We start from the raw sequence: 27,579 nt of genomic DNA, 5'->3' as shown, positions 1-27,579 counted from the left end.
TATGTTTAATTATATATTAAAAATTTTTTGTTTGTTCATATAATTTACACAAAATTTTTAAAATCATTGTATAACTTTAATGATTTTCTCTCACTTTTATTTGATAGAGTTTGTTAATTTAATTTCTAAATGGCTTATTTGTAAGTCCATCTAACTCTTTCTTATCTGTTTTTCATCCTGCTTTCCTCAAATTTATAATTGTTCTTATATTTACATAAAAACTGTTTTGTTTATCGTGCTTTATTAATTCTGTCAGTTAAATCTATTTCTAACCTTACCTTGATCATTTGGAATTAAAAGTATCTTTAAACTTGTATACTACCATTTTCTTTATTTTACCTATTATCTAAACGTCTACATTCTGTATACTATTCCTAATTCTTACTTATTATTCTTTTCTCAAACCTCTTTATTTAACATCTTTTCAAGTATGTAATTATTAAGCCTCACACAAAATTTACTCCACTAACACATTTTTATCTAAATTCTCATTTATAAATAATGACTCCAACAAATAACTCTATCTAAGGTTTCACACATATTTGTAATTAATACATATATTAAGTACACATATCATATATATTATGTATAAAAGGTATCTCAATAACTCTGTTATAAAGCGACATTTCCGTTAATTTTATTAATGATACTAGGAAATGCCGAAGGAGCGAATTGTTTGATTCAAAGAAGTAATTTGGTATAAATTGAAAGTCACGTGAAAGTAATGGTATTATAGATTGTTAAACTCATCTTGATTTTAACTATTGTGTCTCAATGATAATACGTCGCATATTTTTTAATTTCCTGGATGATCTTGAAATCTCGAAAAGAATAATCTTAAAAAGAATTGATTCACATCATAATATATACTCCTTTGAACTAACTACTAATATAACAATACTAACTATTAATATAACAATTCATTCCTTCGGAATTTTTTTGTATCATTCAAAGTAACAGAGATATCGCTTTGTAATAAAGTTACTGATACACCTATATATGTATACATATTAATTAATATGTATACATATATGCTTCGAACAGCGATCCTCAAAATGCGACTGAAATACTGCAATGTCATCTACACAAGCTTGAAAGATGGTGCTAAAAGTGGTGAATCAACATCAACAAAAATAAATCGGCACATGTAACGTGTTCACGCTGAGAAAGGGCATTTACCCTCCTGTGACAATCAATGGGACAGTAATTCCAACCAGGGATTCTGTTAAATACTTGGGTATGGTAGCTGATAAAAGACTGACGTGGAAACATCATATTAAATCCAAAACAACCTATCTGAAGGAAAGAATAAGAAAGCTATATTGGCTCATTGGGAGATCATCAAAGTTAAGTCTGGAGAGCAAGCTCATAATATACAAAGCCATTCTAAAATCCATTTGGATCTATGGAATTCAACTATGGGGAACCGCTAGTAACTCTAACATAGAAATTCTACAAAGATTTCAATCAAAAACCCTGCGGAACATTTGCAATGCCCCTTGGTATGTAACAAACGAAGAGATACATATTGATTTAAGAATTCTTACAGTCAAGGAAGAAATTGTTAATTTCAGTGAACGCTACAATATTCGTCTAGCTAAACATCCGAATCCTCTAGCAAATAAATTGCTAGTAACCTCAGAACTAGTAAAAAAGTTCTACACTTCTGATCTAGGAAGAAAATTTAGTAAATTTCTTTTTTTTTTTAATTAGGTTAATTAATCATTGTAATGTCGTCTTGAACTTACAACTCATGTCAACATATCACGTCAGCAAAAATACTTATAATTCTCTGCGAGAATTGATTGTATATTCCTCTATTTAAAAAAAAAAAAAAAAAAAAAAAAAAAAAAAAAAAAAAAAAAAAAAAAAAAACCCATAATATATTAAACAATTTAATATATTTGATTTTATTTATTTTTGATTTGCGTTATATGTTAAAAAATAAATCGTGTAATTTTCTGTTTTCTTTAACCTTGACAAGACTTGATGCATCAAAACGATCTCAGCAGTAGTTAACCATATTGTAGTTCGTTCAAGGAGATATCAAATGTAAACAAATGCACATGATAAATGTGATCGGATCAGGAGCGTACTTATAATCTTCAGATATTATATTATAATATTATAATATTTTTCTGACGGAAAACTTATGAGAATTTACTCCTGTATTTAACAATTAACTATCATTCAGCATCCAAGCTGATAGCAAATAGCTGGTGTCCTAACACTAATCACATTCTTAGTACGTGATTGTTTCATTTAGATTTCTATTTCGTTGTACGAGCTATAGGTGGCGATTTTCTTTATAGTGTATGTTACGCTATTGAGATAATATGATACAGTTTCGTTAAATATGTGTGCGTATGCTACTTATCAGTGCCACTTTACTATTTAAGACTAAATAAATCCTAATTAAATCGAAAAAAAATGCAAAAAAATTTGATAATGCAGAATTTCTTTTATTAAAAATAAATAAAATCTTTTAAAGTGCATTCTATATACAGATACTAAAAGACTGCAAAAATACTTGTTATATTTGCTTATTTCATCTTATATATTGCTTATTACGAAAGTCAATAAAAAAATGACAAATGTCACATCATTAAATTGGAATTGTGAACGCATCTTAGGGACTGGCGGTTTCGGAATTGTAAAATTATGGATTCATAAACCAACCGGACAAAAACTGGGTAAATTAAATATGTAAATAGTAAAAATACGATTATATGTAGCAAGTGCATTAAACTTATTCTATGTATTCTTAAATTTATAATTCGTCAAAAAAATTATAATATTAATTTAGTAATTACTTTTTTAGCAGTAAAACAATGTAAATGGAATGATGCACAATTAACAGCAATACAAAAAGAGCGATGGACTAGAGAAGTCGAAATAATGAAGCGCTTAACACATCCTAATATCGTAAAAGCAATACATATTCCATTTAAACTTCTGGATAAAGATAAAAGCATGCCTGTATTATGTATGGAATATTGTACAATGGGTGATCTTAGAAAAGTACATTTTTTATTATTTTTATATGTGTCTACACCATACTTTAATTTTAATTATTATTGTTTGATTTTTTGCTTTTTAATATTAATTGAATCATACTATCACTATTATAGGTTAAAATTGTTTTTTTTTTGTAATATCTATCAGGTCTTGAACAAACCAGAGAATTGCTGTGGTATTAAAGAAACAGATACCTTAAAAATAATAAGTAATATTTTATTGGCTGTAAAGTATTTACACTTGCATAATATTACTCATCGTGACTTAAAACCAGAAAATGTAGTTTTGCAACCTGTAAAAGGCACAGTAAGAATATATTATCTAATCTTGTAGAAAAAAGTTTGTAAAACTTTTATACAATATTTAAAATATTTTATAGGTTTTATATAAATTAATAGACTTGGGATATGCTAAAGAAATTGGAGAGACAAGTACATCTGCATCTATAGTAGGCACGTTGAATTATGTAGCTCCAGAACTTCTTTGTAATGAAAAATACAGTTGTTCTGTTGATTATTGGAGCTTAGGAATACTTTTCTATGAAATAATAACCGGAAAGAGACCATTTTTACCACTTATGCCACATACAATTGAATGGTAAGTAGTATATTTACAGAATAAATATTCTTTATAAAAATCATGTTTATAAACATTCTATTATTAACTTACACAGGATGCAAATTATTAAAAATAAATCTAATGATGATATATGTGCATATGAATGCGAAGGAAAAGTAATATTTAGACAAGATATAGAAGATCCAATAGATCTGTCTAGGTAAATTTTATAAAAAAAAATTTGGTTTATTCCATACACAATTATAGAAGAATTTATTAAATATAACTTTTATTATGATTTATTTTATTTTATTTTATAGTTATATCAGATCTGCGATGGTAGAATGGTTTAAAGTTGTCCTTCAATGGGATCCTAAGAAACGGGGTAAACAATTAGATGTAAATGGAACATTTGAATTAGTAGTTTTTAAATTACTTGAACCAGCTCTATTACAGAAGGTATTTTTAAGTAAGCAATAATTAAAAATATGAAATTTTTCTTTTTTATACAGATGCAAATAATAGAATAGAATTTTTCGAAATTATTGTTTCTATGCTTTATGTGTTATTGTTTCTATATTTTACAGGTTCTGTATGTGTATTGTATGTATTTATATAAGATTAATACATATGTAATTGATAACAACACTACACTTTCAAATTTGCAATTTCTTATAGAGAAAGATACGAATATTTCAATAAATCAACAAATATTAACTGATTATTATGGGAATATCCTTCTTAATGACACACCAGTTCTTGCGCAAATTAATGTACGTATTAATATAACATGAAATGTTTTTATAATTTAAAAATAATTTCATTAATATAGAACTCAATGTTATTTGTCCTGAAAACTGGGGATATATTAATATACAATATACCTGTACTAAGTATGCCTTACCTAACACAAAAAATGATAGAACAATCAAAAAGTGAACTCGGTTTTGAAGCATTAAATGATTATTATCGTGCAACCATATTCATGATGAAACAGGAATTGCATTTTTTCAATTTGTATATTTTTGCTTTATCCATAGAAGTGTAAGTTCTTTCTTCTCATTCTTTACTTAATTGTTAAATACATATAGTAATTAAAACAATGCAATGATCTTATAATAAAAAGGTATAACATTTCAGAGATTTAATAAATGCAAGACTTATTAAATTTGGAAAATGTATGGAAAATACATTACAAAGTACAAATTTATTAGCTGCAGAAGTAACTTCTTGTCAAACCCATTATGTTAATCAAGAAATAAAAAAAGAGAAAATTGAAGCTTTGGAAGAAAATTCTAAGAAAGTAAACAAATTACTAACTGCTGCTAATCAAATACAGTTACAATTTACTAGTTTAAATGAAGATAATAATGTATTAAGAAACATTGCCCAAAATATTTCAATAGAAGTTTTATATGAAATGTAAGTAACATTATATATTTCAATTTTAATGCTATATTATTCTAGAGAAAGAGAGATCGATATTTACTACTAATGAAATATTTTAAATAAATTCTCCTATAGATATGATAAAGCTTTAGATATATATAAAACTTTTAAGGAGACCTTTAACCGTATTGGGACACCAACAAAAATGGTTAAAGTACTTTTTGAATTCATAAAATTACGAGAAGTTCAATTTCGTGAAAACAAAATCATTGAATTTGCAAGGTATTATGTCTGTTTAAAAACATTTATTATTGTAATTAAAACAATAATCCAGAAATATTTTTCTTGTTATATTGAATATAATCATGATTTGTATCACTTTGTACATTAAGAATCTTTTTACAGTCAAATAAATAAACTGGAAAATGAACTTTTTAAATTAGAAGGTTCATTCGATTCTGTAATAGTCATGACTAAAAAGTATCAAGAAGATTTGCATTCTATAATAAAGGAAGATCCAGATATGGAACTTTCATCTAAAATTGATGAGATTACTGAGCCTAATAAATCTATAGAATGTCATGATAGCTTAATATATGAAAATTTAATAGTACGACATACGTGAGTTTATTTTACATTATGTTTAATTAATACTAATTTTCTACAACAGTTTTATGAATTATATTTATTGTATAGGATGGATAACCTTATGACAGAAATAGGGAAAATATATCAGGAGATAGGCTTGATCCATAAAATCAAAAATAAATTTTGAGTTATACATAATACGTGCAAAATATAAATATTCATCAACATTTTTTTAATAACTAATATATTATTCCACTTTAATTTTACATTATACTTGTATCAGAAAGTTGTATTGAATTAACTTTTATTACAATTATAAAAAAAAAAAAATAATAGCATATATTCTTATATTACTCATTTAATATTCACTTCTTTCTCAGTTCTAAAGAATGTATATACTTTCAATTTATTCATCCTTTCTAATTCGAATAGAATATTAATTCATATTGTTGAAATAGAAAAAAAATATATATATTTGTCATAATGATTTGTAATCTCCTATAGTGTAGTAAGTATGGATCTTTTTTCTACGATTAAACCATGAAATATTTACCAGGAACAGATCCTAAGGAATATGAATTCATTTAAAGATTATGATAGAAGGGATTGTGATTCTATAAAACAAAATAAAAAATATTAAAATAGATAAGGTTAATTTATTATTGTAAATTAGGGTGAATTAAATGAGTTTCTATTTAATCTATAGAAATAATTTTTGATTCAAATATTTTTTCTAGAATTACTATAAATGAAAATGGGATAAAGAAATAAATATGAGTGTAGAAAAAGTTTAGATTGTAGGGTTGTTCAGAAATTATATAAAATTATATAGTATAATCTTTGTATAATCTTTTCGTAGAAAAAATAATTCTTTAATTATTCATCTTATTGCGTCTTTTAAAAGAACCGGGTGTCACCTTTTTTGAACTTGTTATCCTCTACGTAAAAGAAAAGGCATTTTTTCTGAATTGAAGCTGTAAATGTTTAATGCACCAATGCCTACCTAACAAATAATTGAATAAAAATTCTAATTGGATCTATTTTGATTACTATATATATTCGTCAATTTAAAAATAATATTGTATATATTGAAATTAAAATTTAGAAATTTTGAGTATAGAACTTACTATTAATTGTAAATTATAATTAAGTACTGATATTAATTACAAAATAATGAGATTAATCTTAAACAACAAAAATCTCGACTAAACTAAATGCAGATACCAGAATAAATTAGACACAGATTAAGATATTGTCGACAGTAGACTTTAAAATGGATATTGCCTCAATTCTTACATATATGTAGAAAATACATTAAATATGAATTCATTTATACATAAAAACAATGTAAATATTTTCATTTTCATAAATTCTTCATTGAAATATTTTTGAGCATTCCTATTGGTTTAAAATTTAACCATGAACTTTTTATAATTGAGAATATAGAGAAGTTCGACCAACATAAAATATATCTGTGAAAGAAATCTAGTAATTAACCTAGAAAGTACATTATGAAAAAAAATTGATTTTAATTAACAAAATTTCGACAGCAAATAATACAATTTAATACTTAAAGAATTAAGGAACAATAAGACACTAAGAAAGGTTTACAAAAGAATTTTAATAAAAAATACGTGTATTTCATCATTTATTTTTAGCGCGTCACAACGATCGCTGTATACTCTCATAATCTAGTCGCTACTGATTGGTCTTGATACTTTCATTAACGACCACTCATTAGTTAGCGCCCTTTTTCTGAAAGAATTTCATTCTGGTGACTAAGATGTAAAGTCACCATATATTGAAAAGATAAATAATTTACATAACCTATAAGTATTATAATGTATCTATGTAAGGTATTGACAATTGCTTGTGACTGTTTATTGTTTGAAAGATTTTTTTAGGGATAAGCGCGCGAATAGATTTAGGATTCAAAAAATCCTTAATCTTCAGCCTATAGAAATTCAATGTAATAAGTGTTTTTAAACTTATTTTAGAATTATATTTAAATAAATGACGTGACAAAATAATGAGAAAAAATGAAAAAATGAAAAAAACTAAGAAAAAATATTTTTTAAAGATACTCAAATATTTGCGAACGATTTTTAATTTTGTGACTTAAGCGAATATTTGGTTTACGCATTTCTAATTCTCAACGAGGAATATTTATGGCATTAAACAATTTAACGTATGTAGGATATGACAGATATCGATATGTATATATCTGATTGTTACAAATAACATATATTTACATATACTTATATATATACATATATATGCTAAAAGAAAATAAGTTATAATGAAGAAAATATATTAAACTTACATTTATCATAAGTAATAATATATATTGTATATAAAAGTAAATGTACAGAAATACTCATAACTTTGAAAAAAGATAAATAATTTATATATTACATATGTATAAATAACATAATATTAATTTTTATATAGATTTATATTCATATGTTACTTCATACATATAATGTAAATTTATTACAGTAAAGATTTGCATTGTAAGGTTCTTTATAAAATGTAGATTAAAATGTGATAATCTTGTAAAGTATAATTAAATGTAATTTTGTAAGATAAGATGTTACTTATAAAGAGCAAGTGACTAATATTTATATACTTTGTTTATACTACACATTTTTTTTATGGTAGAAGTTTTTTTATTAAATTTTTTCTTGATTCAGATTTTATTGTTTATTACTACGAATAATGTGTAATTATAGTAATTATAAATTCGATTTCTTTCAGCATATACATATAATACATAAATGTACAATACATCAAATTTTAATATCATATCTTTGTATATGTGTACTATGTTATTATTGTTATTAAAAACTATATACAATACATATTTTTTGTAATATACACAATAAATCTTTTATTATTAATATATTTAATTATTAGAATATGATTTACAAACCACGAAAATTCATATAATATATAAACACGAAAATAAGATTATTGGTATATTATAAAGTACACAATCCTATGCACGTTTGAGATTAAAAATTAAACAACGATCTTAAAATAAATATCATGTTCTTTATTTACTATTATTTTCTCGTCATGGAGAAATATTACACACCATACTATTTCCTAGATTGTCCACATACATCAACGATTATGCAATTCCATGTATAAAAGACAAATTTACATTAACTTAGCAAGTAAAAAAAAAAAGAAATGAGGATTTTTAGAATATCCATTCATCCGATCATATAAGATAAATAGATATTATTCATTATCACTGATATCTTCGTCAGTTGTGAATTCGGAATGTTCATCCACTGCATCCACATCCTCTGCAGTTTCTTCATCCGAAATATCCCATTGAGGATGTTCTGTTGGTACCTCGGGAGCTTCTTTTACATCCAACTATCAATCACATTAATGTAATGATTTGAAAATAATTAGTAACAAAAATTAATTTTTCAATATGATGTACCTTAATATCTTGTGCCTGATCAAAACCAAGATATGAATCGCTACGTAAACATACTGTAAATGTATATAGTCCCGGCCAACGAGGTGCTGTAAAACGTAATTGTACCTCCTCCGAATGTGCTAAAGATGTAACATGTACTGGAGTTGTCAGCAAAGTTTGACTTTTGCGATCACAGATATAAACCCACCAATATTCTTGTTTAACATCAGGAAAAAGTGGACAATGTACTTCGTGTGATAAATTACTTCTTCCTTCTAAAACTCTTTCTCTTTTTGAAATTCTTTGTTGAAATCTATAAATAATAATATGAAAAAATCGTGTCTTCATATTTTTAATTTATATACATAACTGAAAATAATTATGGAATAGGATTAAAATATTTAATGATTTATTATAAATTATTACCTTTCCCATTCTGTATCATCATCATCAATACTCATATCTTTCTTATCATTACTGTCTTCATCATCACTTCTATCGCTATCAGCTTCACTATCACTAACATCAGATTTTTCTTTGGAAGACTCTTTTTCTATTTTGTCCTCTTTCTTTTTTGTGTTTGGCGTATTACTTTGCTGTGTACTATTATTACTCTGTTGTGTTGTTTGTCCTTGTGCTTGTATATTTTTTACAGGGGCTGTTTTCTTATTGGTACCTTTTTTGTGAGGTTTCTTCTGACCTTTCTTCTGTCTAAGCCATGCTGGTTTCTTCACAGATTGATTTTGTTCTTCTGAACCTTCGTTAACTTCCCCACTTACTTTGATGTCATCTATCATAGTTTGTTCTTTAACAGTGTCATCACCAAATAAATGTTTCATGTCTTTGCGTGTTAATGATACTGTTACGGTTACTATAGCACCAGCAGTATACACCGTTGGATTTTCATCATCAATTACTAAAATTCAAATGAAATATTAATTGGTTTAATTGAATAGTAATCTTATTGTGTGATAGAAAGCAATAATCTAACCTTCAGACCGCACTTTGAATTCTATGTATGGCATATTTCCAAGAACTTTCATAACATCTTCATATTGACTATCCGTCAAGTTTCTAAGAATCAGTCTTCTTTCCTCTCCTTTTAATTGTGCAAATTGTTGAAGGCTCTTAATTTGGCGCTATCAAATAAATATATATACATTTGCTACCTTTAATTATATTTACAAAAAATTTGCAGTAAAATAATATTAGAGTAATTACTTTTTTGGCTAGAAAGTATTTTAAATTATCCTCAGAAATATGTGGAAGTTGAAGAAGAGGATTTTTAAATTCCCAGAATGCCTGAACAATCATTGGACACAGTTTCATACAATTTTCTATAGTTTTTATACTGGGTACTCGTGGAACTAGAAAAGAATATATTTACATTTATAAGAAATTCATTAAATTATTTTATATATTAATATATATGATAGATACCTCGTTTTGCATAAGCTAGAAAAATTACTTGATTGACACATGCAACCATTTCTTGGATTAAATATGGACATTTCTTTACAATATACTGCCTATCTTTATCTAATGTTTCCGGATTTAATGATATACGTGACAAATGTGCATGAAGTAAAGCTCTAGCTTTTATTGAATACAGATGACATAATGGTATTTCTTTATTTTTTTCTCCTAAGTTAGTTAATTGCTTGATAAGCTGAAAGTATTAAGAAATATTGTATATAAAATATAAAAAAAACATAATTTTATAAAGATCTTACCGAAGGAACTTCTTCAATGTCTGTATGTCTTTCAATTATTTCTGCATTACGTTTCTTACAGAATTCAAAAGATGCAGCAAGAATCATAATAACTCTCTTTAAAGTCATTGATGGGGTTTTAATAAAAAAGTAGTAATATGTTTCAGTTGTAGCCAATAAAACCTAAGAAATTGTTTTTTTGTTAAATATACACAATACATTTTACATGTACAACTTACATTACAAATTTATATCCAATAAAATTAATCTTTATATAAAATAGAATTACTTGATCTCCTGTATAACGAATACTTTTATACCACCATGTTCCAACAACTGTAGGTAAAGCTACCATAAAAACCAATGCGTATAAACCTAAAACCCAAACTGAATTTTCTTTTTCAACTATCCAAGAAGGCAAAGCTATTCCAAAGCTCATTGCACCTGGGCCATCTGGATTTCCATATTTTTCCCAATTTTTTCGTGCCTCATCATCTGTCAAAGCCTGATAAGCTAATTGTATATTAAAAGAAGAAATAATTTTTGTTAAATTTTATATTAAATTTGTTAATATGCCAGAAACAATATACTTTATTATATACAATATATGCAAGCTCTATATAAATATATATATATATATATATATATATATATTGATACATTTCATATTATTTAAAGCTAATTATACTTTGTTCATTTCATTTATAAACTAACCTTTAGTTAACTTCATAAACGCTTTTTCATTTCCTGTTTCTTTATCTGGATGTAAAATCAATGAAAGTTTACGATATGCCTTTTTAATCTCACCTTGTGATGAGCCCTTAATGAAGATAAGATTAATAATTAAGTTATTTAATTAAATAAATATCTTAAATATTATCTATACTTACAGGAGAAACTCCCAATATTTCAAATGGATCAAAATTTGCCATTTCATAATCAAATTGGGATACTTTATATGCTAGTAATATAAGAATTATCCATCCCAGAATAATCAAAAACTTCCTACGATAATGTACAGATTATGATATCAATCGTATCTAGTATATACTTTTGTTAAATTAAATAATTAGATTACAAAAAAATATATAAAACTTACGTAAACAATGCTTTTGTTTCTTTCCAAGGTTCATTTGATTGTAAAATGATTTTTTTCTTTTTGCACCCATCGCACTGACATTCTTTCGAAACTTTATCCGGATCTACAAAGAGAAAAATGTTAATTTTAACTATCTGTTCCCCATAACTTATTTACAAATGGTAATAATCAAAAACATATTAATAATTATAAATTTTGAAAAGCTTTGAGCTTAATTAAGATAATACACGATATATAAAATATATCTCTTATTAAACATTAAACTTTAAATTTAGTTTATGAAACATTTTTTAATTTAGTTATTACACGAAGTTTATTTCGCCAATTACTTTATTTATTCTGTACTAAAGTAAAAACAATCAATAAGAGCAATAAAGTATAAAGAAAAGCGTCGCCATTCGATTCATGAGTTTAATAAATTTTAAATAAACTGATATACTCTAACCTTGCTTTGGGCAACGTGGCCATAGATAATATGTTCCGGGTATCAAAAGGAGTGCCAAAAATGAAAGCAGGAAATAGAAAAACGTCCCTCCACTTTCGTCATATTGAAATTTCTGTCCGCTCATAGCTCATTAAGTACAAATATTTAAATTAATCGAGTTATACTTTGAATTCACGGTTCCATCATGTACATCATTAAAGTGTAACATTTATCTTCGTCAAGAGTGCCAACTCAGCATAGACCGCGGATGAATAATTTTAAGTCCGGCATACAATAGACGTTCTCGGTAACGTTGACGATTCACCAAAAATGAGTATACTTGTCATTCTTTCTACCAGTTTTCACCGTTATTTTTCACTCCCTCTTCTTCTTTTCATTCCTTTCCATTTTTTAAGCTCTCACTCTCTCACTCACTCTCTCTCTCTCTCTCTCTCTCTCTCTCTTTCTCTCTCTCTCTCTCTCTTTCTCTCTCTCTCTCTCTCTCTCTCTCTCTCTCTCTCTCTCTCCAACTAAATTGTTATATTAGTAATTACGAAGCTCGTTCTTCCTTCCTATTAATAAGTTTCTTTTTTATTACAATAAATAATAATCTATCTTTCTTCGTTAATACTAAGCCAATAATAGTATATATGTTAGTACTATTGAAAAGACAAAACTCTTGTACGTATTTCTTAATTTAAAATATAGTTAGGAAAATATACTTACTTAAATTGATGACGTAGATTAATTAATTAAGAAGAATGCACATCTAAATAATAATTATTTTAAGACGAGCATAAACTATATTTTATTGTTTTAAAACACATTCGCAGCAAATACGTTAAAAGTCATAAAAACAATAATTATATATACGAAGTATTAAAATTTTTAATATAGAAAATACTATATTATTATGTATTATACTAATATTTATCAAGGCTGTAAAAACAATCACAGTATTAAAAAAACTAATATTTCTTTCAAGATATTTATTCTGATTTATTTAGAATTTATATAATATCAGATTTTGTCAATACTCCCAAACTCTAATATTAAAAACTCGCACATGGAAAATCAGGCAACGCAATAATATGTGGATATATCTTTACATGGTATATAATATGTGCAATATTATGTATCTACTAATGTATACATATATATTAAGGTTATATTAAATCTGTAAGAACAGTCGTCACTATATTAGAAAACTGCAATATCGACATATGTATTCTTTTCGCCAACCAATACGTTTATTACAGAAGTTTATTTAGAACTTGTATCATAAACAACATCATTATAGCGTTCCATGCTGACAGTTGCATACAGCAGAATAAGCAGTTTAATAAGCACTGCCGATAGCAAAAGATTTCTGCTGGATGTATTTTTTCAATTATATGTTTAAAGCAAGTGTAAGCATATTTTATATTGTGATCAAACTCTATATAAACTATATTTTTTGGATAAGGATATAAAGTAATCCATCCAATAAATAACCAAAAATATCTCCAAGTTATATATTATCAGTTATATATTACTATTGAGTTATTAAAAAAAAGTATTAATGATCTATCTAATGCTATTTATCATGTTAGATGAAGACGTTGATCTGAATCGAACTTAATTTAAACTAAATAAATCAAAATATTTTTTATTTATTTATCCATATATTTTACATTATTTTCTGTTAAAGAAATTAAACATTTTAAAATATCATTTTTTTTTTTCTTGAATTCTATTCTGTTTTCCGATCTTTTCTTCTAATATATGAATTGCATTTACTTTTCTTTTTTCACAGTAACATACCTTTACATAGATTATATAGTGCTCTTGATTTGATAAATTTTTCTTTTAAGTTTTTAGAAAGATATTTTAAAGCTATATGTAAAATATAAATAACTATTCTCTCAGATTTACATTTGCAATAATATTTTTATCACAATTATGCTACATTGTGTCATACTTACATGGATCAAAGTTAAATTATATACAATTGTTTAGTCAATTGAAAATAGGTGAGCTATCTCTTATAGATTCTTTTACACACTGTATTGAATTGAAGTTATTTCCGACTATGCATTACCAATATCCGAGTACATATTTGTCATCTTGAGTCAACAGCGATGAAATTGAAGTGGAACCTGCCTGATAATTTACAATTAACATTAATGATATTAATTATTTAAATTAATTAATGGTAATTATTTTCATTGACATCATTATACATATTTCATTTTCCTTTATCTTATTAAGTTATAATTTTGGTATCTCACTTTTGATATGAAAAGATATTAAATGTGTTCCAATAGTTGCAAGATTTTTGATTGAACAATACTAATTGCTTAATGCCTTTTCGATATGTTTGCCCAGCGTTCACCATTTTTTGCAGCATAACAAATGTATACTTATTAAAATCAATGCATTAAAAATCTTCTCAGATCAAAAATGAGATTCCAAGGAAAGAAAATGGAATTATATATATGAATAATAACATCAGTTATAATAATTGACATTAATATATCTAATTATTAATAACATTAAATAATTAATGTTATTAATATTAATTGTAAATAATCAGGAAGGTTCCACTTCAATTTCATCAATATCAACTTAAGTTGACGAACACAACTATTTACTCGGATAATGCACAACCAGAAATAATAAAAAACTTTAATAACACTGACAATGAAAACATTACTCACATAGTAATGTTTTCAGAATAATGTTTTCAGTAAAGAATTCGGTCTATTATTATTTTTAGAAAAACTTTTATGAAATATATAAATCTTATCAAAAACTGTCATTAAATGTCATAATATTCCATGATATGGCAGGCTCAGAACATGTAATCCTGCAGAAATAATGAAATATGATATACTTGTGAAACAAATCTTTAAAGATTTTATTTATTTAGCTTTATACAACTATGCAACATTATATTTATCAAGATAATTATTATAATGTCAAAATAGCTCAAATTCTTAAGAAAAGAAGATACAAGTGTACTATAAGATTCAGAGAAATAGAATTACTTTAAAAATTTCAATCAGTAATACTCAGAGGTAGTCAACTATTTTTCATAGAAATAATGATCTTATACAAATATGGAATAATGGGGAAAAAAATATAAATTTGATATTAGCAATACATTGCACGATTAACAAAATACGATGGCGTAAATAGATAAAATTATTAATTCAAAAGTTTATATCAATATTACATTATAATTATATGAAAGGAGTAGATTGTGCAAATAAATACTTTTCATATTATTCAATTTTTAAAAAGACAAAGAAGTAATCCAAACAAATTGTAATGTTCTTTATAAATTATGTCTTATTTAATTCTTTTAAAATATTTATTGAACTATTGGGTTGTCCGGAAACCGACGTCGATTTTTGATATGAGATTCTTACCCGAAGTTGTAGTTGAAGAATGAATTATTGATTGCGCAATTACTGAACAAATAAACTTTCTAAATACTTCTAGCTAACTTCATTCGGAAAGTTTAATGTATCAAGTAGTTTTAAAATGATAAGATCATTCAAAATAAATCATCTAAATTATTTCTTCATTTAAAAATAATAAATAAACCTCTATTAGACAAGTATATTTTAAAACTTTGATATTTTATATATTAATACCAGATATACTCGAAAAAGATTTCTAATTGGCTTCTTTGACAATTGAATTAAACCATATTTAATTTCTATTATTGTTATCTATATCCATTACTTTCATGTTCATTTTCACTTTCATCAGATATGATTCTACATTTAAATTATTTGTATATTTCACCTGATGAATAACTCAATATAGTAATTGTTAGGGTTAGTTTATGTTAAAGGCGCGACGACGTTTCATAAGATATAACTCATGTCGCGTGATGCCAATGACGTGTAATAGTACAAAAGAAATTTTCTATTATCATTCTATCGGATAAATTTAGCCGAATCTGAAGATTGAGACGTGACCAGTCATGGTATTCAATAAAGTGCCATTCCCTAATAGATTTTGTCCAGTGTGATATATCCTTAAGCTATACGGTGTGGTATTTGTATTACAACGGACAAGGTGTGATACTTCCATGATCAAAACATGTATATTTTAAATGGTGGCCATTAACATGTTGCCGCAAATGACGGCTATAGCCGTCCGATTTTTGGCGATATGTAGGCAAATGACAGATATAGCCATCTTGCACATTTTAATTAATAAAAAAAGGAATATCATTAGTAGAAATTGTACTAATGCATTTATTTGTTAATTATTCAGTAATACATAAAAAAAAAGATGTAACATTCCAGATAATATATCAATTGTTTTTCTGTGCGATATTTCATGCTTTAACAATTCGGAATATTTTCGTATTCAGAGACAAATGACGATTATAACAGTCATGTACCAAACGTTTCGTATATTTTAGTTCACTTAGTTAAAATGTGTGTTTCTGTAAGGACGAACTATTTATTCTTGGAGTATTTTTTCATGAATTAAATAGACACAGATCCATTACTCTTCTCAAAATTTAATAAATAAAAAAGTAAAATTAGCCAACAGAATATGTACACAGGTATCAGTGTATGTAAATTGATAATAATATAATATAAAAAAATATTAAGAATGCATAAACGTTTCGGTTTGCATTTAAGCCCTTTTTAGTATATAACGTTTATGTATTCTTAAAGTTTATTAATATTTACATAATACTCTTTTATATTATATTATTATTACACACTGACACCTGTATACTTACTCCGCCGGCTAATTTTACATTTTATCTTTTCATAAATTAGTAAAAATTTTTGTTTCGATATTACTGTGAATGATGTGTATAAGTGCATATATTTCTCGCTTTATATAGGATAAATTTTAATCGCTAAAATGAACTTTTGCGGAAAAGAGAAGAAAATGATTAGAAAAATATTACGTGACTGCGAACGTCACTGATAACGATCAGAATCTTGTTTCGGAAGAATTCGATGTTGAAACAGACTCTTTTAGCGCCGATAGTGAGGTAACTCAACGCAGGAAGAAGGCAACTCAACGCGTTTGATAGTGTCATATGAGGAGACACTAGAAAATATCGATGATTCTGCTGATGACGATGGTGCAAGTTGTTCACCAATAACGAAAGATAATGAGAGGATTATCGCCGATGACGATATGTGGTATGATAATAAAGAGAAATTGATTGAATTTGCATTTAACGATGGTGAATGCAACATTAAAATGAATGCTGATAAGTATTCTAGTGCGAAAGATATTTTTGATCAGCTGTTCTCAAGAAATATAATTGAGACACTTGTTAGTTGCACAAATGAATATGGGAAACATTTATTTGAAACCAAGCACTCTAGTAATTTTGTTTTACGATTGATGCAACCATGTTTGGGTAAAGGGCATTATCTCTTTATGGACAATTTTTACAACAGTATCGAGCTGTCAAGAGCTGCTAACATATAAAACACACACGACCGGAACGCTTTATTCTAACAGAAAAGGTAATCCGAAAGAAGAGAGATCAAAGAAGTTAAAAAAGGGCGAACATCGAAATGGCGGGATAAATGGAACGTTCTTTTTATAACAACAAATTATCATCCCGAAATGGTGGAAGTTACCAACAAATTTGGACAAAAAAAAGAATAAACCAAATGATATAGCTGAATATAATTTGAATATGTCAGGAGTTGACAGTGTGATCAAATGATTTCCTATTATTTTTATACCATCATCGATTTTCGATAAGATGGTATAAAAAACTTATTTTTCATCTTTTAGACCTCTGTGTTTGGAATTCCTACTTCATCTATCAATAGTTTCATAAATCAACGACATTCCTACAATTTAGAGATTTGCTGCTACAATCATTGATCACATTACCTAATACTGAGATTTCTGGAAAGAATTTAGTGGCATTAACATCTACGCGTGCTCGACCGAAACAAATAAATTCATTATCATTGACATCCATAGGTTCTACACAATAACATTTCTTGGAAAAGATCCCTCAACCTATTGATTTTCAACGTAAAACTTATTTTCTACATTGCAGACAATGTTTGGCTAACAACATTAGAAAAGAGACGTCATATAGATGTAAAATTTGTCCGCAAAACCCACCATTATGTCCAGAATGCTTCGAATCCTTTAATTTACAGTAAAGCTGATTCCTATATAATGCTTTTTCTTGTATGTATATAATTTGTTTCTTGAATTTTAATTTGTTTCTCGAATTAATTTTTATTTTATTTTTATTATTTTGTAAGCAAAATAAATTGCAAATGATAATTTTGTTTGAAACTAATTTTCTTGTGTTAAGCTTAGGCCTTTTTACTTTCTTTTATTTATAGGAACCATTTTTGAATTAGTAAAGCAAATAAAAAGTATAGTCGTCACAACGGTCATAGCCGCCATTTGCTTTGGGAAGAGAAAAAATGTGATAAGTAAATGACAGTTACAACCGTTGAGAGTTTTCAAGAAAAAACTGTGACAAAATGTGATAATTTTCGCTTCCAAATATACGAATGACGCTCAATTTTATATGGCAGTCATGAACAATTGAAAGAAAAAAAAGTGTTTCTGAGCACGATCGTCAAATTAAAAGTGTGCGGCAACGTGTTAATTATTAATGATCGATATTCATAAGCAAAGTTCTGTGTGTGTTCTTAAAAAAGTTATTTAAAATAATGATTCGAAGAATTTCTCTAATATATTTCTGTCGAGATCATTAGATAAAAGTAGTTTTTTCATTGTAAAAACAATAAAAAGTTTTAAATTGAAATAATTAAATCCTTATTTGCTCAAAAACTTCATGTTGAGGAATGTTTTTTGTATAAAAAGTTAGCAAAGGTAATAGTTCAACAATATATTAATTACCGAGTATGTATTGTGTTTAAATATACTATAATTTTTATTTGTTAATATAAACTATAATTTTTTTCTTTTAATTAGTTTAATAACTTAGTAATGATTAATGAAGGATGATAAAAAGCTCAATAAGTTTAAAAGAAGCAAATGGTAAATATATTAATTTGTTAATTTTTAGTTATTTAATTAATCAATTCTGTTTTCGTACAATCTTTATGACTTTTAACAGTATTGTCTGATTTATATGACATTAAAGAAAATAATTAGTATATTATTCTCATACTACTTTTTCCTATATTGTTTAAAAGATATTTCAATTGAGTTTTTTAATATTTTGTACTCCTACCATTATTTGATATAATATTGGGTTGGCAACTAAGTGATTGCGGAAAGTGTAAAGTTCATCTATCGACAAAATCCGCAATCACTTAATTGCCAACCCAATAGAACTACAATTCGAGCACGTTTTTATAAATTTTTGAAAAGAATAGATCATAAATGTTTGAATTTGTTAATTTGTTTTATTTTAATATAAATTAAATTTGTTTTTAACATTTTAAAGTTCTCTGCGTTATGGTACCTATAGAAAAGCAATCTTTTGGGGTTATATCTGGACAAGTATAATAGTAATCACACGTTTCATCTATCTGTTTCTTGGCGTACAATACAATCCTTTTTCATATCTTTACCTATTATATGAAGCTTGCTAACCTGATATCAGAAGAATAGGAAAGTCTTTCTCTTGGTCAAAATTTTTTATGAGTTAATCAACTCAGAGTTTAATATATTATAAATACTACAATGTGGTGTTTCGTTTTTATTTAATTTTCCAGTTTTGTAGAGAATACATGAATTGATTACACACATTTTCATTCTCCACCATAAAAAAAAACAATATCTCCACCATATAAAAGATTTTATAATTGTTAACAAATCATTTGGGGTCATTATTAGTAAAATGTTCTTCTAACTTTTTCGTCAATTCTAATAATTCATTTAATATGTTTAAAATAAAATGTTGGTTTGACTTACTAAAAATTTGTAATGGGTTTTCTTCATTATTATTATTATTTGAATCGTAGGAGTGTGTAAGTTCATTTTTCTTTAAATTTTAGTAACTATTAATCAATTCAATAATATCTTTTCTTTTCTTCCAAAATAAGGCAAATTCATTAACATTTCATTAGTAAATTTTTTTAAAATCTTTTAATCTTTTCTATATTTGTTGATGTACTTTTTCCCATAATTTTGGTATTGTACAAGAAAAATCTATTTCTAAATCTATTAAACCTACCATTATTAGCTTTAAATTCATACTTATGTGATTAATTATAAGAAACCCATTCAAGTCCTTTTACATGTTCATAAAATTTAAGTGCCTTTTGTTTTATTACATAACTATTTAAAGGCAAATTTTTGAAACAGTTATCTTCTGTTCATATCGATTTTTTCATTTTATTCATTAAAACATATTTTATTCAAGCAGTTCTATTCAAACTTAATGAAGATCCAGAAGAAACTATAGCTCTTATTTTGTTTTTATTTCTTTTTATTGTTCAGATTATTGACTTATTTAAATTTATATCCTTAGCAATGGTTACTACTTTCTCGTCAAATTCCAACCTATTTAAAATCTTAATTTTTTGCTTTTAGAATTTTTCTCTACAACAAGAATCATGATTAAAAAAAAACTAAATTTTTATACAAAGTAAAAATTATTATTATTATTATAAAGTTAGATTTATATCTAAATTATATCCTGATAGTATATTTTTAAATCTTTTTAAAATGCTTAACTCTTAAAAAAAATTTTTTTTGAAGACAGATCTATTTCTTACAAAAAAATTATTTGACACTTTTTTCAGTTATCATTACCGCGAACAAATTAAGAGTACTTCATTAAGATCGTTCCATTGGTTCCTTACTTTATATATAAAACAATGACTTTATAATATAATGTACTACTAGACTGTGAAAATGTAAATATGTATACCATGTTATACGAAAATGCCATAATTTTTAAAAATTAGTTATTTTCTTTAAATATTCAGGGCCTCCAAACTTTAATATAAAAAGCTTGCACAAATTTTAATTTAACACATGGAAAATCAGGCATGATATCTTTACTTGATATTAATATTATGTATCTACTAATATTTATTAAGAATTTATTAAATCTGTCATCATTATATCAGAAAACTCCAATATCAACATATTCATTTTTTTTATAAATACGATCTACTTAGTACTTTAACATTAACAATACTTATATCATTGTTTAGCACAGAACTAAGTTAAAAAAATTAAGTAGATAAGAATGAATTTTTTATTATCGATAAATTTATAGTCATGAAATTTTATAACGAAATTCAGTTGACAAATATATTTAATACATTAATAGTATGTAGAAAAAATTTGCTAGTTATAATTAATATGCTATTAGTATTATACAAAGTGTCCTAGAATAAGAAAGAAATATTTTAGGGGGCTTAAACACATTTAAACAATAAAAAAATCCGTCTCCTATTTAAATCCGTTTTCGAATTATATAGCGAATTTGATTTTCAACAAATTCTATTTGATTATTTTCATAAAAGATATTCAAAATTACTTCTTCGTATCTGAATATAAGTCTATAGACATCTTACCAATGACTGCCGTACTCTCTTCTCCATATATCTAGCTATATAATAAAATTCTACAATTGTAAACATTCTTATTGGTTAAAAAATAAAATTGTTCATATAAGTGACATTAATATCTTCATTTGAAATATTTCATTAGAAAAATTTAATTTAAAATTAATTATTCTGTTTTTATATCTCCAAAGGTAATATAATATGTACAGAATGTTTGTGTCTTGTAGGTATATTTTAATTCCATGCTTCTTTTCCATGTATATACATTTTTTTCTGCGGCTGTATAAATGCGATAGGTATTCGTAGATAAGGAAGGTATATTTTTAGAATGAATTCCGGATATAATGAGAAAGGTAAAATAAATCCATTATTATAAAATTTTCTTCCAATATAAACAATCAAAAGATTTTTTTTATTTCTTAGAATATATGTAATTACTAGAGAGGTGATTACTGACATAAGCAAATGCACAATTTTACACAAATACTTTGTTTTATACTACTTTTTTAACTTTAATATTAACACCAGATTAAATAAATTATAGAACACAACTACGTTGGAAATAATGCCTTTTGGGCACTATTATTTTTGAAAATAATAGATATTAATGCCATTAAGTGAATCTTTCATAAAATGTATTCAAATGATGACGTTACAAGATCCCCACTAAATTTTTAATTTATTATAGAAAATTAAATGCCTGTTTATTTTACAAAAAAATGTAATATGACTATATTAAGTATTATAGTGTGGGTGTATTACCGTTAAAGATATGCATGTATTATAAAATATATCAGAAATTGAAGTATCTGAGATTAAAGAATCATTGAAATATCCTTTCGATAAGAATATTTAATAGAAAGTTTGCGAATTTTATCGATTTTATATATATGTTTAAATGAAGCTTTGAAACATTAAGTATTTGTTTAAAAGTTCAATTATACATAATGATTTTACACATTTCTCTCTCTCTCTCTCGCTTCTAAGTACATATTTCACATTGGTTCAAATATAATTTAAATAACGTCAGATTAATAGCAAAAGCCATTAAAATGTAAAAGAATGTAATTTCGAATTACAAATTTTTTCTAAGATGATTAATCACATTAGAAATATCTTATTATAGAATATCTATATTCTCTTTGTTATTTAAAATAAATGTTTAGGAAAATAATTATATTTAAATATATATATTATGCAACTTGCAACTCTCTGTAAATTTTTATTTCATTTAATAATACACGTTCGTAATCTTTACAATTAAGGAAACAAAATTATGATAATATACGATAGTTAATTATTTTTATTTGTCCAATAACAAATAGGAAAAGAGACAAGGATACATTTGTATGTATACATATATATATATGCATATATTCTCTTTCCCTTTATAAAAAAAAGTAAAAGAGATAGTGTTACATGAACTCGATGTGAGACAAGACATCTGCGTTTGCTTAATCAATCAAAGAAATAAAGGCGTTATTTTAAACGTATACTTATTTTGTTGGATTGACTCTTATTTATTCTATGTTAAAGAATAAGTAAAAAATGTGGAATAAAATTTGTTTATGCGAAATTTTGTTTTCGATTTTCTATTTTATATTATTTGCCTGAATAGACGTTTAATAATTGACGTTGAGTTATCTTCCATCTCTATATCGATTTCTATTGCCTATTCGGCTCTGTTATGAATTATATTCTTATTTATTACTTTCAGCCTTTCATCTACATATATCGACATTAACTACGTTAGTGCACCTCGAACGACGCACCCAGGACGAGCGTGGAATGGGAACTAGTGCAACAACGTGGTGACCGTCAACTGGCTTTAAATTGTATTACTATTCTATTGTATAGAAAATATTATAAGATATGATATTTAGGAGATAATGGATATAAAAAATTTATAGAATATAAAAAATATCGATTAATTCTTTGTTTAGGTTCGAAATTTAATGTGAAATAATAATATATATAGTCAGTAAAAGGAAATAAAAATAATAATAGAAAAGAGTAGATATAGTGACTGTTACTTTGTATACTTAGCACCCTCTGTCTTCTCAGATAAATGCCTGCCAGGACTTACACGAAACGTCCACGCGGTTTGCTTATGATTAAAAGAAATAAAAAGAAAAAATTCACTTATTTTAAAAAGCTTCGCTATCCTACACTTAAGTATTTGATAAAATCCGTTCTGAAATACATATTTACTTTTTGGATTATTCTATACTTCTAGAAATTACTGTTATGAATAAACTAACATTCGATATCAACTAAGCACTGAATAATAATGCTTGCATTACTAGGATGTGTTTAGTGAACTTATAGAAAATATTTGATACCATATAGCTAAACGCCCTGATATTTATATTACATAAAAAAATTTCCCACTAATACATACTTTTTACAGCACTAATTAATTTTTTCTAAATACAAACCGAGAAAAAAATCAACAGATACAGGAAGCTATGGGCTAAATATGAATACTTTTATAAATATGTAAACCGTTAGAAAAGATAATTTTAAAATAGAATTCAATAAACATGAAACAATCGAACATATTAGTATAAATCGTCAATTTAGTTCGAGAGAGACACATAATAATATATGGTTTAATAGTTTAACAAGCAAGGAAAATAGTTAATGACATTAGCATAACCAAAGAAATATAATTATATTTTTATTACTAAACATTCAGAAATTCTTTAGATCGACGAATTAATATATACGTATAAAATAATAAGATATAAATGTACTCATTTGTAAGATTAATTTACTCATATTTAAATAATAAATATTAAAAAGTCGTGAAAAAATCAAGTAAACGCAAAATAACGATAGAAGTCCATCGATAGGACCAAAGCTATTTAATATATATATATTATATGCCGGATTCAGATATAACCAGGAAGCAATTTGTCTTTGTCTTCAAATACACTGAATAATACCGAATTATAACAAAATGACTAAATATTATATAAAAAAAATCAATATCTTTTCATAAGAAAAGAAAACTAAATTGAGCCAACTAAGAAAGAACTATATAGTACTTACTATTATTGTTATATAACTAGTGAGTAGATCTTTATTGTTACACAGATTTTTGTACAATTTATTTTATATTATCAAATAAACTTACGTATATAGTATAAGATTCTTATTTAATTACCAAAGTCAAACGACGGAGAAGAAAAAGTTCTCTGCAGTCTTGATAGATTTTAATGATAACAGCCTTTTTATAGATTTTTTTTCAATTTAATACATTGTACCTTTAAGAATAGTTATTAAAATCAAATAGTTCCTATTGTAGGATTCAAGTGAGGATACATGAGAATAACGAAATTTTCATTAGTAAGAAACACTTTCGAGTAGTTTTACTCTCAAGTAGATGGATGCCTTTAATATAGAACTGACACAAATTAAATATTAACCCTTTGTATTTTTAAGATTAACTTTTAGGCATTTAAAGATGTTCTATCTCTGTAACCAGCATCACTAGTCTCATCGTTATTTTATATATTAAATTTTCAAGATACTTTTTCTGTGAATACATTTCTGTAAATACATTAAATAAAAGTAACTTGAAATTGGCTACCAAAGCATAATTAAGTTGTATGTATGTGTATGTGTAGATGTTGATGTGCAAAAGATCTATTATAGGCTTTTAGGATCTTAGATAGTTAGTTAGGTAGTCGGATAATATAAAGAAGAAATAATGTATCAGTAATCAAATCACTCTTAAGTATTATAAGTTCTTTTCTAGATTTTATTTTGCCTGAATTTATACCCAAATTTTAAAATTGTCATCTTATAAAGATGTCTGTAAACTTTAAATATATCATTGAAGCCCTTTCCTTGAGGATAATTTAAATATTTTTGAAATTTACCTACATATATTCTAATTCAATTATTGCAACGATAAGGCATTTTTCTACGTCTTTATAGAACAATCAATCGGCAGGCAAGGAAACATACTCGACGCTCTTTTATCAATATACTTAATTAACAAGCTATTTAGGACGCGATCTAGTCAGCTCTTATTGTAATTTACTTGTTAACATATTCCTTATAACTTCACAGTCCATGTAACAGGTCCATGTAACGAGATTTTTACTTAACAATTTTACTCATAATATTTCACAAATATTCTGTGTATATTATTAAAATCAGAAGTTTTTGAAGGAATTTTGATGTTTTTTCGATAATGAATTCATTTATTTACAAGAACTATTTATTCCAATTTACAAAACCCAGCTGTGATAAACATGATAGTACTAATAATGGGTTCGTCCCGATAACACTATGTACTTTAAAATTACGACGTTATTTAAGTTGATATTCCACAGACATCTATCATCATTAATTATTTTTCTGAGGTAGAGATTCTTTTTCTATGCTTTTCAATGTTAATTCTTCGATTCTATTCTATACTAAAAAATATTGGTATATTATGGCAATATTTGTATGTAGTAAAAATATGAAAGATCAATTTAATACATTGTACCTATAAGAGTATAAATATTTTTTTATATATGTACTATTATAGGTACAATTTTCATGTATATAAAAACATACAAGAGAAGCAAGCAACAAATCAATGATGATATTTTTTTCATTGTTATAGATATTTGTAAATAATGAAGTCTGAAGATGCTCTATGAAATTGAAGTTATTAGTTATTTATATTACGATAATATTCTCCATTTTTATCAATTTAATCCCATCCGATTAATATGGTCATAATATATTCCTAACGTAGAAAATTTCAAAATTATTTCATTTCTTTTTTTTTCACCTTTCTTGTTTATTTTATAGCAATTGTTTAAGCAAATAAGAAAATCTAAAAAATAAAATTTATGACCGTGTTAAAACAATACGTTTGGGACGCTTTACAATCCATAGCGACTGACCATAGCGACATTGGAAAGTTTTAAAACTACTTGCACGGAAAATTTTAAATGTTAAAGCTAAAAAATAAACATATAAATGCCAGGTTTATATAGAAACGTGTAGATCTTGATTATAGATTCCAATTGATTCAGCTTTGATGCAGCCTTTGTTCATAGTTCGTAGACCTAGTTAATTAAAGGAATCTTATTTCAAATTTTTTTATATATTTTTTTATAAATCCATTATTATAAACGATTGCATTCGATTTACGAATAGCTCCTTTCCAATTAAATTTATTCATTTTAATTTCTTTTTCTGCTAGAATGACATATATTGCTTAAGTCACATAGAACAGCACAATCGAAGCAGAAGCAAAAGAATGTTAATTGTGAATCTCAATAAGTTCGATAATCTTAATCGAGTATTATACAATATCTAATTAATTTTTGAAAATGACAAAAATTCATTTATTTTTATTTCATATTTCAGTTTTGATGAAAATATCAGGTAATTAGAAGAATCTTTACTTTAATATAGCAGTTATGATATTTAAAGAAAGTTATATAGGATAAAAATTTAGGCAATATAGATCTTTCCAAATATATGTATATTTATATAATTTTATGTTTTAATTAACATGGCCGATAATAAAGGTTAATTGTTACGAAGATTGTCCTTATATTTTGAATGCGAATATAGCTCTAATGTTGCAGTAGAAATAATAGAGATAACTCAGAACATAGACAATGGATAGATTGTTAGATATATAAGATATTTTATCAATAATTATAGAAAAAATTGTTACATGTTTGCTTTATAAATTTCATTTTATCATTTGATATTTCAATATGCGTAGATAAATACTACCGTAATGAAAAAGTGTGTGTTCATACAATTTAAACATATTAATTTATGCTTATTATTAATTTTTCATATTAATTTATGAATAGAAATTATTG

The 27,579-nt window shown here is 25.7% G+C and overlaps 2 protein-coding genes and 1 long non-coding RNA gene across 14 annotated transcripts; 2 read left to right on the top strand and 1 right to left on the bottom strand.

The window, feature by feature from the left end:
• The first annotated feature begins 1,034 nt into the window (after positions 1-1,034).
• LOC124953363 (inhibitor of nuclear factor kappa-B kinase subunit alpha-like) lies at positions 1,035-6,589 on the top strand. Of its 9 annotated transcripts, none has more exons than XM_047504621.1 (14): positions 1,035-1,502; positions 1,575-1,687; positions 2,634-2,693; positions 2,825-3,021; positions 3,166-3,324; positions 3,398-3,615; positions 3,692-3,796; positions 3,897-4,035; positions 4,164-4,349; positions 4,409-4,620; positions 4,717-4,998; positions 5,101-5,247; positions 5,371-5,586; positions 5,662-6,589. In XM_047504621.1, the coding sequence occupies exons 1-14, from the start codon at positions 1,240-1,242 to the stop codon at positions 5,738-5,740; spliced, it is 2,376 nt and encodes a 791-aa protein (XP_047360577.1). In that variant the 5' UTR covers positions 1,035-1,239; the 3' UTR covers positions 5,741-6,589. The 9 variants fall into 9 exon arrangements, with proteins under 9 accessions (XP_047360577.1, XP_047360576.1, XP_047360582.1 ...); XM_047504620.1 differs by having other exon boundaries at positions 1,036-1,502; positions 2,822-3,021; XM_047504624.1 differs by lacking the exon at positions 1,575-1,687 and having other exon boundaries at positions 1,364-1,502.
• Positions 6,590-8,587: 1,998 nt separating this feature from the next.
• On the bottom strand, positions 8,588-12,665 carry LOC124953565 (translocation protein SEC63 homolog). Its single transcript, XM_047505098.1, has 12 exons — positions 12,246-12,665; positions 11,801-11,903; positions 11,592-11,706; positions 11,416-11,521; positions 10,991-11,214; positions 10,723-10,884; positions 10,430-10,658; positions 10,211-10,356; positions 9,981-10,128; positions 9,416-9,905; positions 9,011-9,302; positions 8,588-8,940 (listed from the first exon to the last, which is right to left on the bottom strand). Exons 1-12 carry the CDS (start codon positions 12,367-12,369, stop codon positions 8,800-8,802), a joined length of 2,280 nt encoding a protein of 759 aa, XP_047361054.1. The 5' UTR covers positions 12,370-12,665; the 3' UTR covers positions 8,588-8,799.
• Positions 12,128-25,246, top strand: LOC124953566. Of its 4 annotated transcripts, XR_007102255.1 has the most exons (5): positions 12,128-13,633; positions 17,086-18,413; positions 18,575-19,073; positions 19,176-19,241; positions 23,448-25,245. It is a non-coding gene; the product is annotated as an uncharacterized LOC124953566 (long non-coding RNA). The 4 variants fall into 4 exon arrangements; XR_007102257.1 differs by lacking the exon at positions 12,128-13,633 and having other exon boundaries at positions 16,012-18,413; positions 18,575-19,103; positions 23,448-25,246; XR_007102254.1 differs by lacking the exon at positions 12,128-13,633 and having other exon boundaries at positions 16,056-18,413; positions 23,448-25,246.
• The last annotated feature ends 2,333 nt before the right edge of the window (positions 25,247-27,579 follow it).

Source organism: Vespa velutina, chromosome 12 (assembly GCF_912470025.1).
Source record: "Vespa velutina chromosome 12, iVesVel2.1, whole genome shotgun sequence".
Taxonomy (NCBI): Eukaryota; Metazoa; Arthropoda; class Insecta; order Hymenoptera; family Vespidae; genus Vespa; species Vespa velutina.
The sequence above is the reverse complement of the archived record's forward strand: the minus strand, read 5'-3'. Positions and strand labels throughout refer to the sequence as shown.

What these genes read in the sequence shown, in the direction of transcription:
- LOC124953363 (XM_047504620.1), top strand. Translation starts at nt 1,240, where the DNA reads ATGGTAGCTGATAAAAGACTGACGTGGAAACATCATATTAAATCCAAA. An exon ending in ACCAACCGGACAAAAACTGG is followed by an intron (nt 2,694 to 2,821) that starts GTAAATTAAATA and finishes TTACTTTTTTAG; the next exon opens with CAGTAAAACAATGTAAATGG. An exon ending in AACCAGCTCTATTACAGAAG is followed by an intron (nt 4,036 to 4,163) that starts GTATTTTTAAGT and finishes TATATTTTACAG; the next exon opens with GTTCTGTATGTGTATTGTAT.
- LOC124953565 (XM_047505098.1), bottom strand. Translation starts at nt 12,369, where the DNA reads ATGAGCGGACAGAAATTTCAATATGACGAAAGTGGAGGGACGTTTTTC. An exon ending in TCTAGCTTATGCAAAACGAG is followed by an intron (nt 10,357 to 10,429) that starts GTATCTATCATA and finishes ATTCTTTTCTAG; the next exon opens with TTCCACGAGTACCCAGTATA. An exon ending in ATCAGGCACAAGATATTAAG is followed by an intron (nt 8,941 to 9,010) that starts GTACATCATATT and finishes TGTGATTGATAG; the next exon opens with TTGGATGTAAAAGAAGCTCC.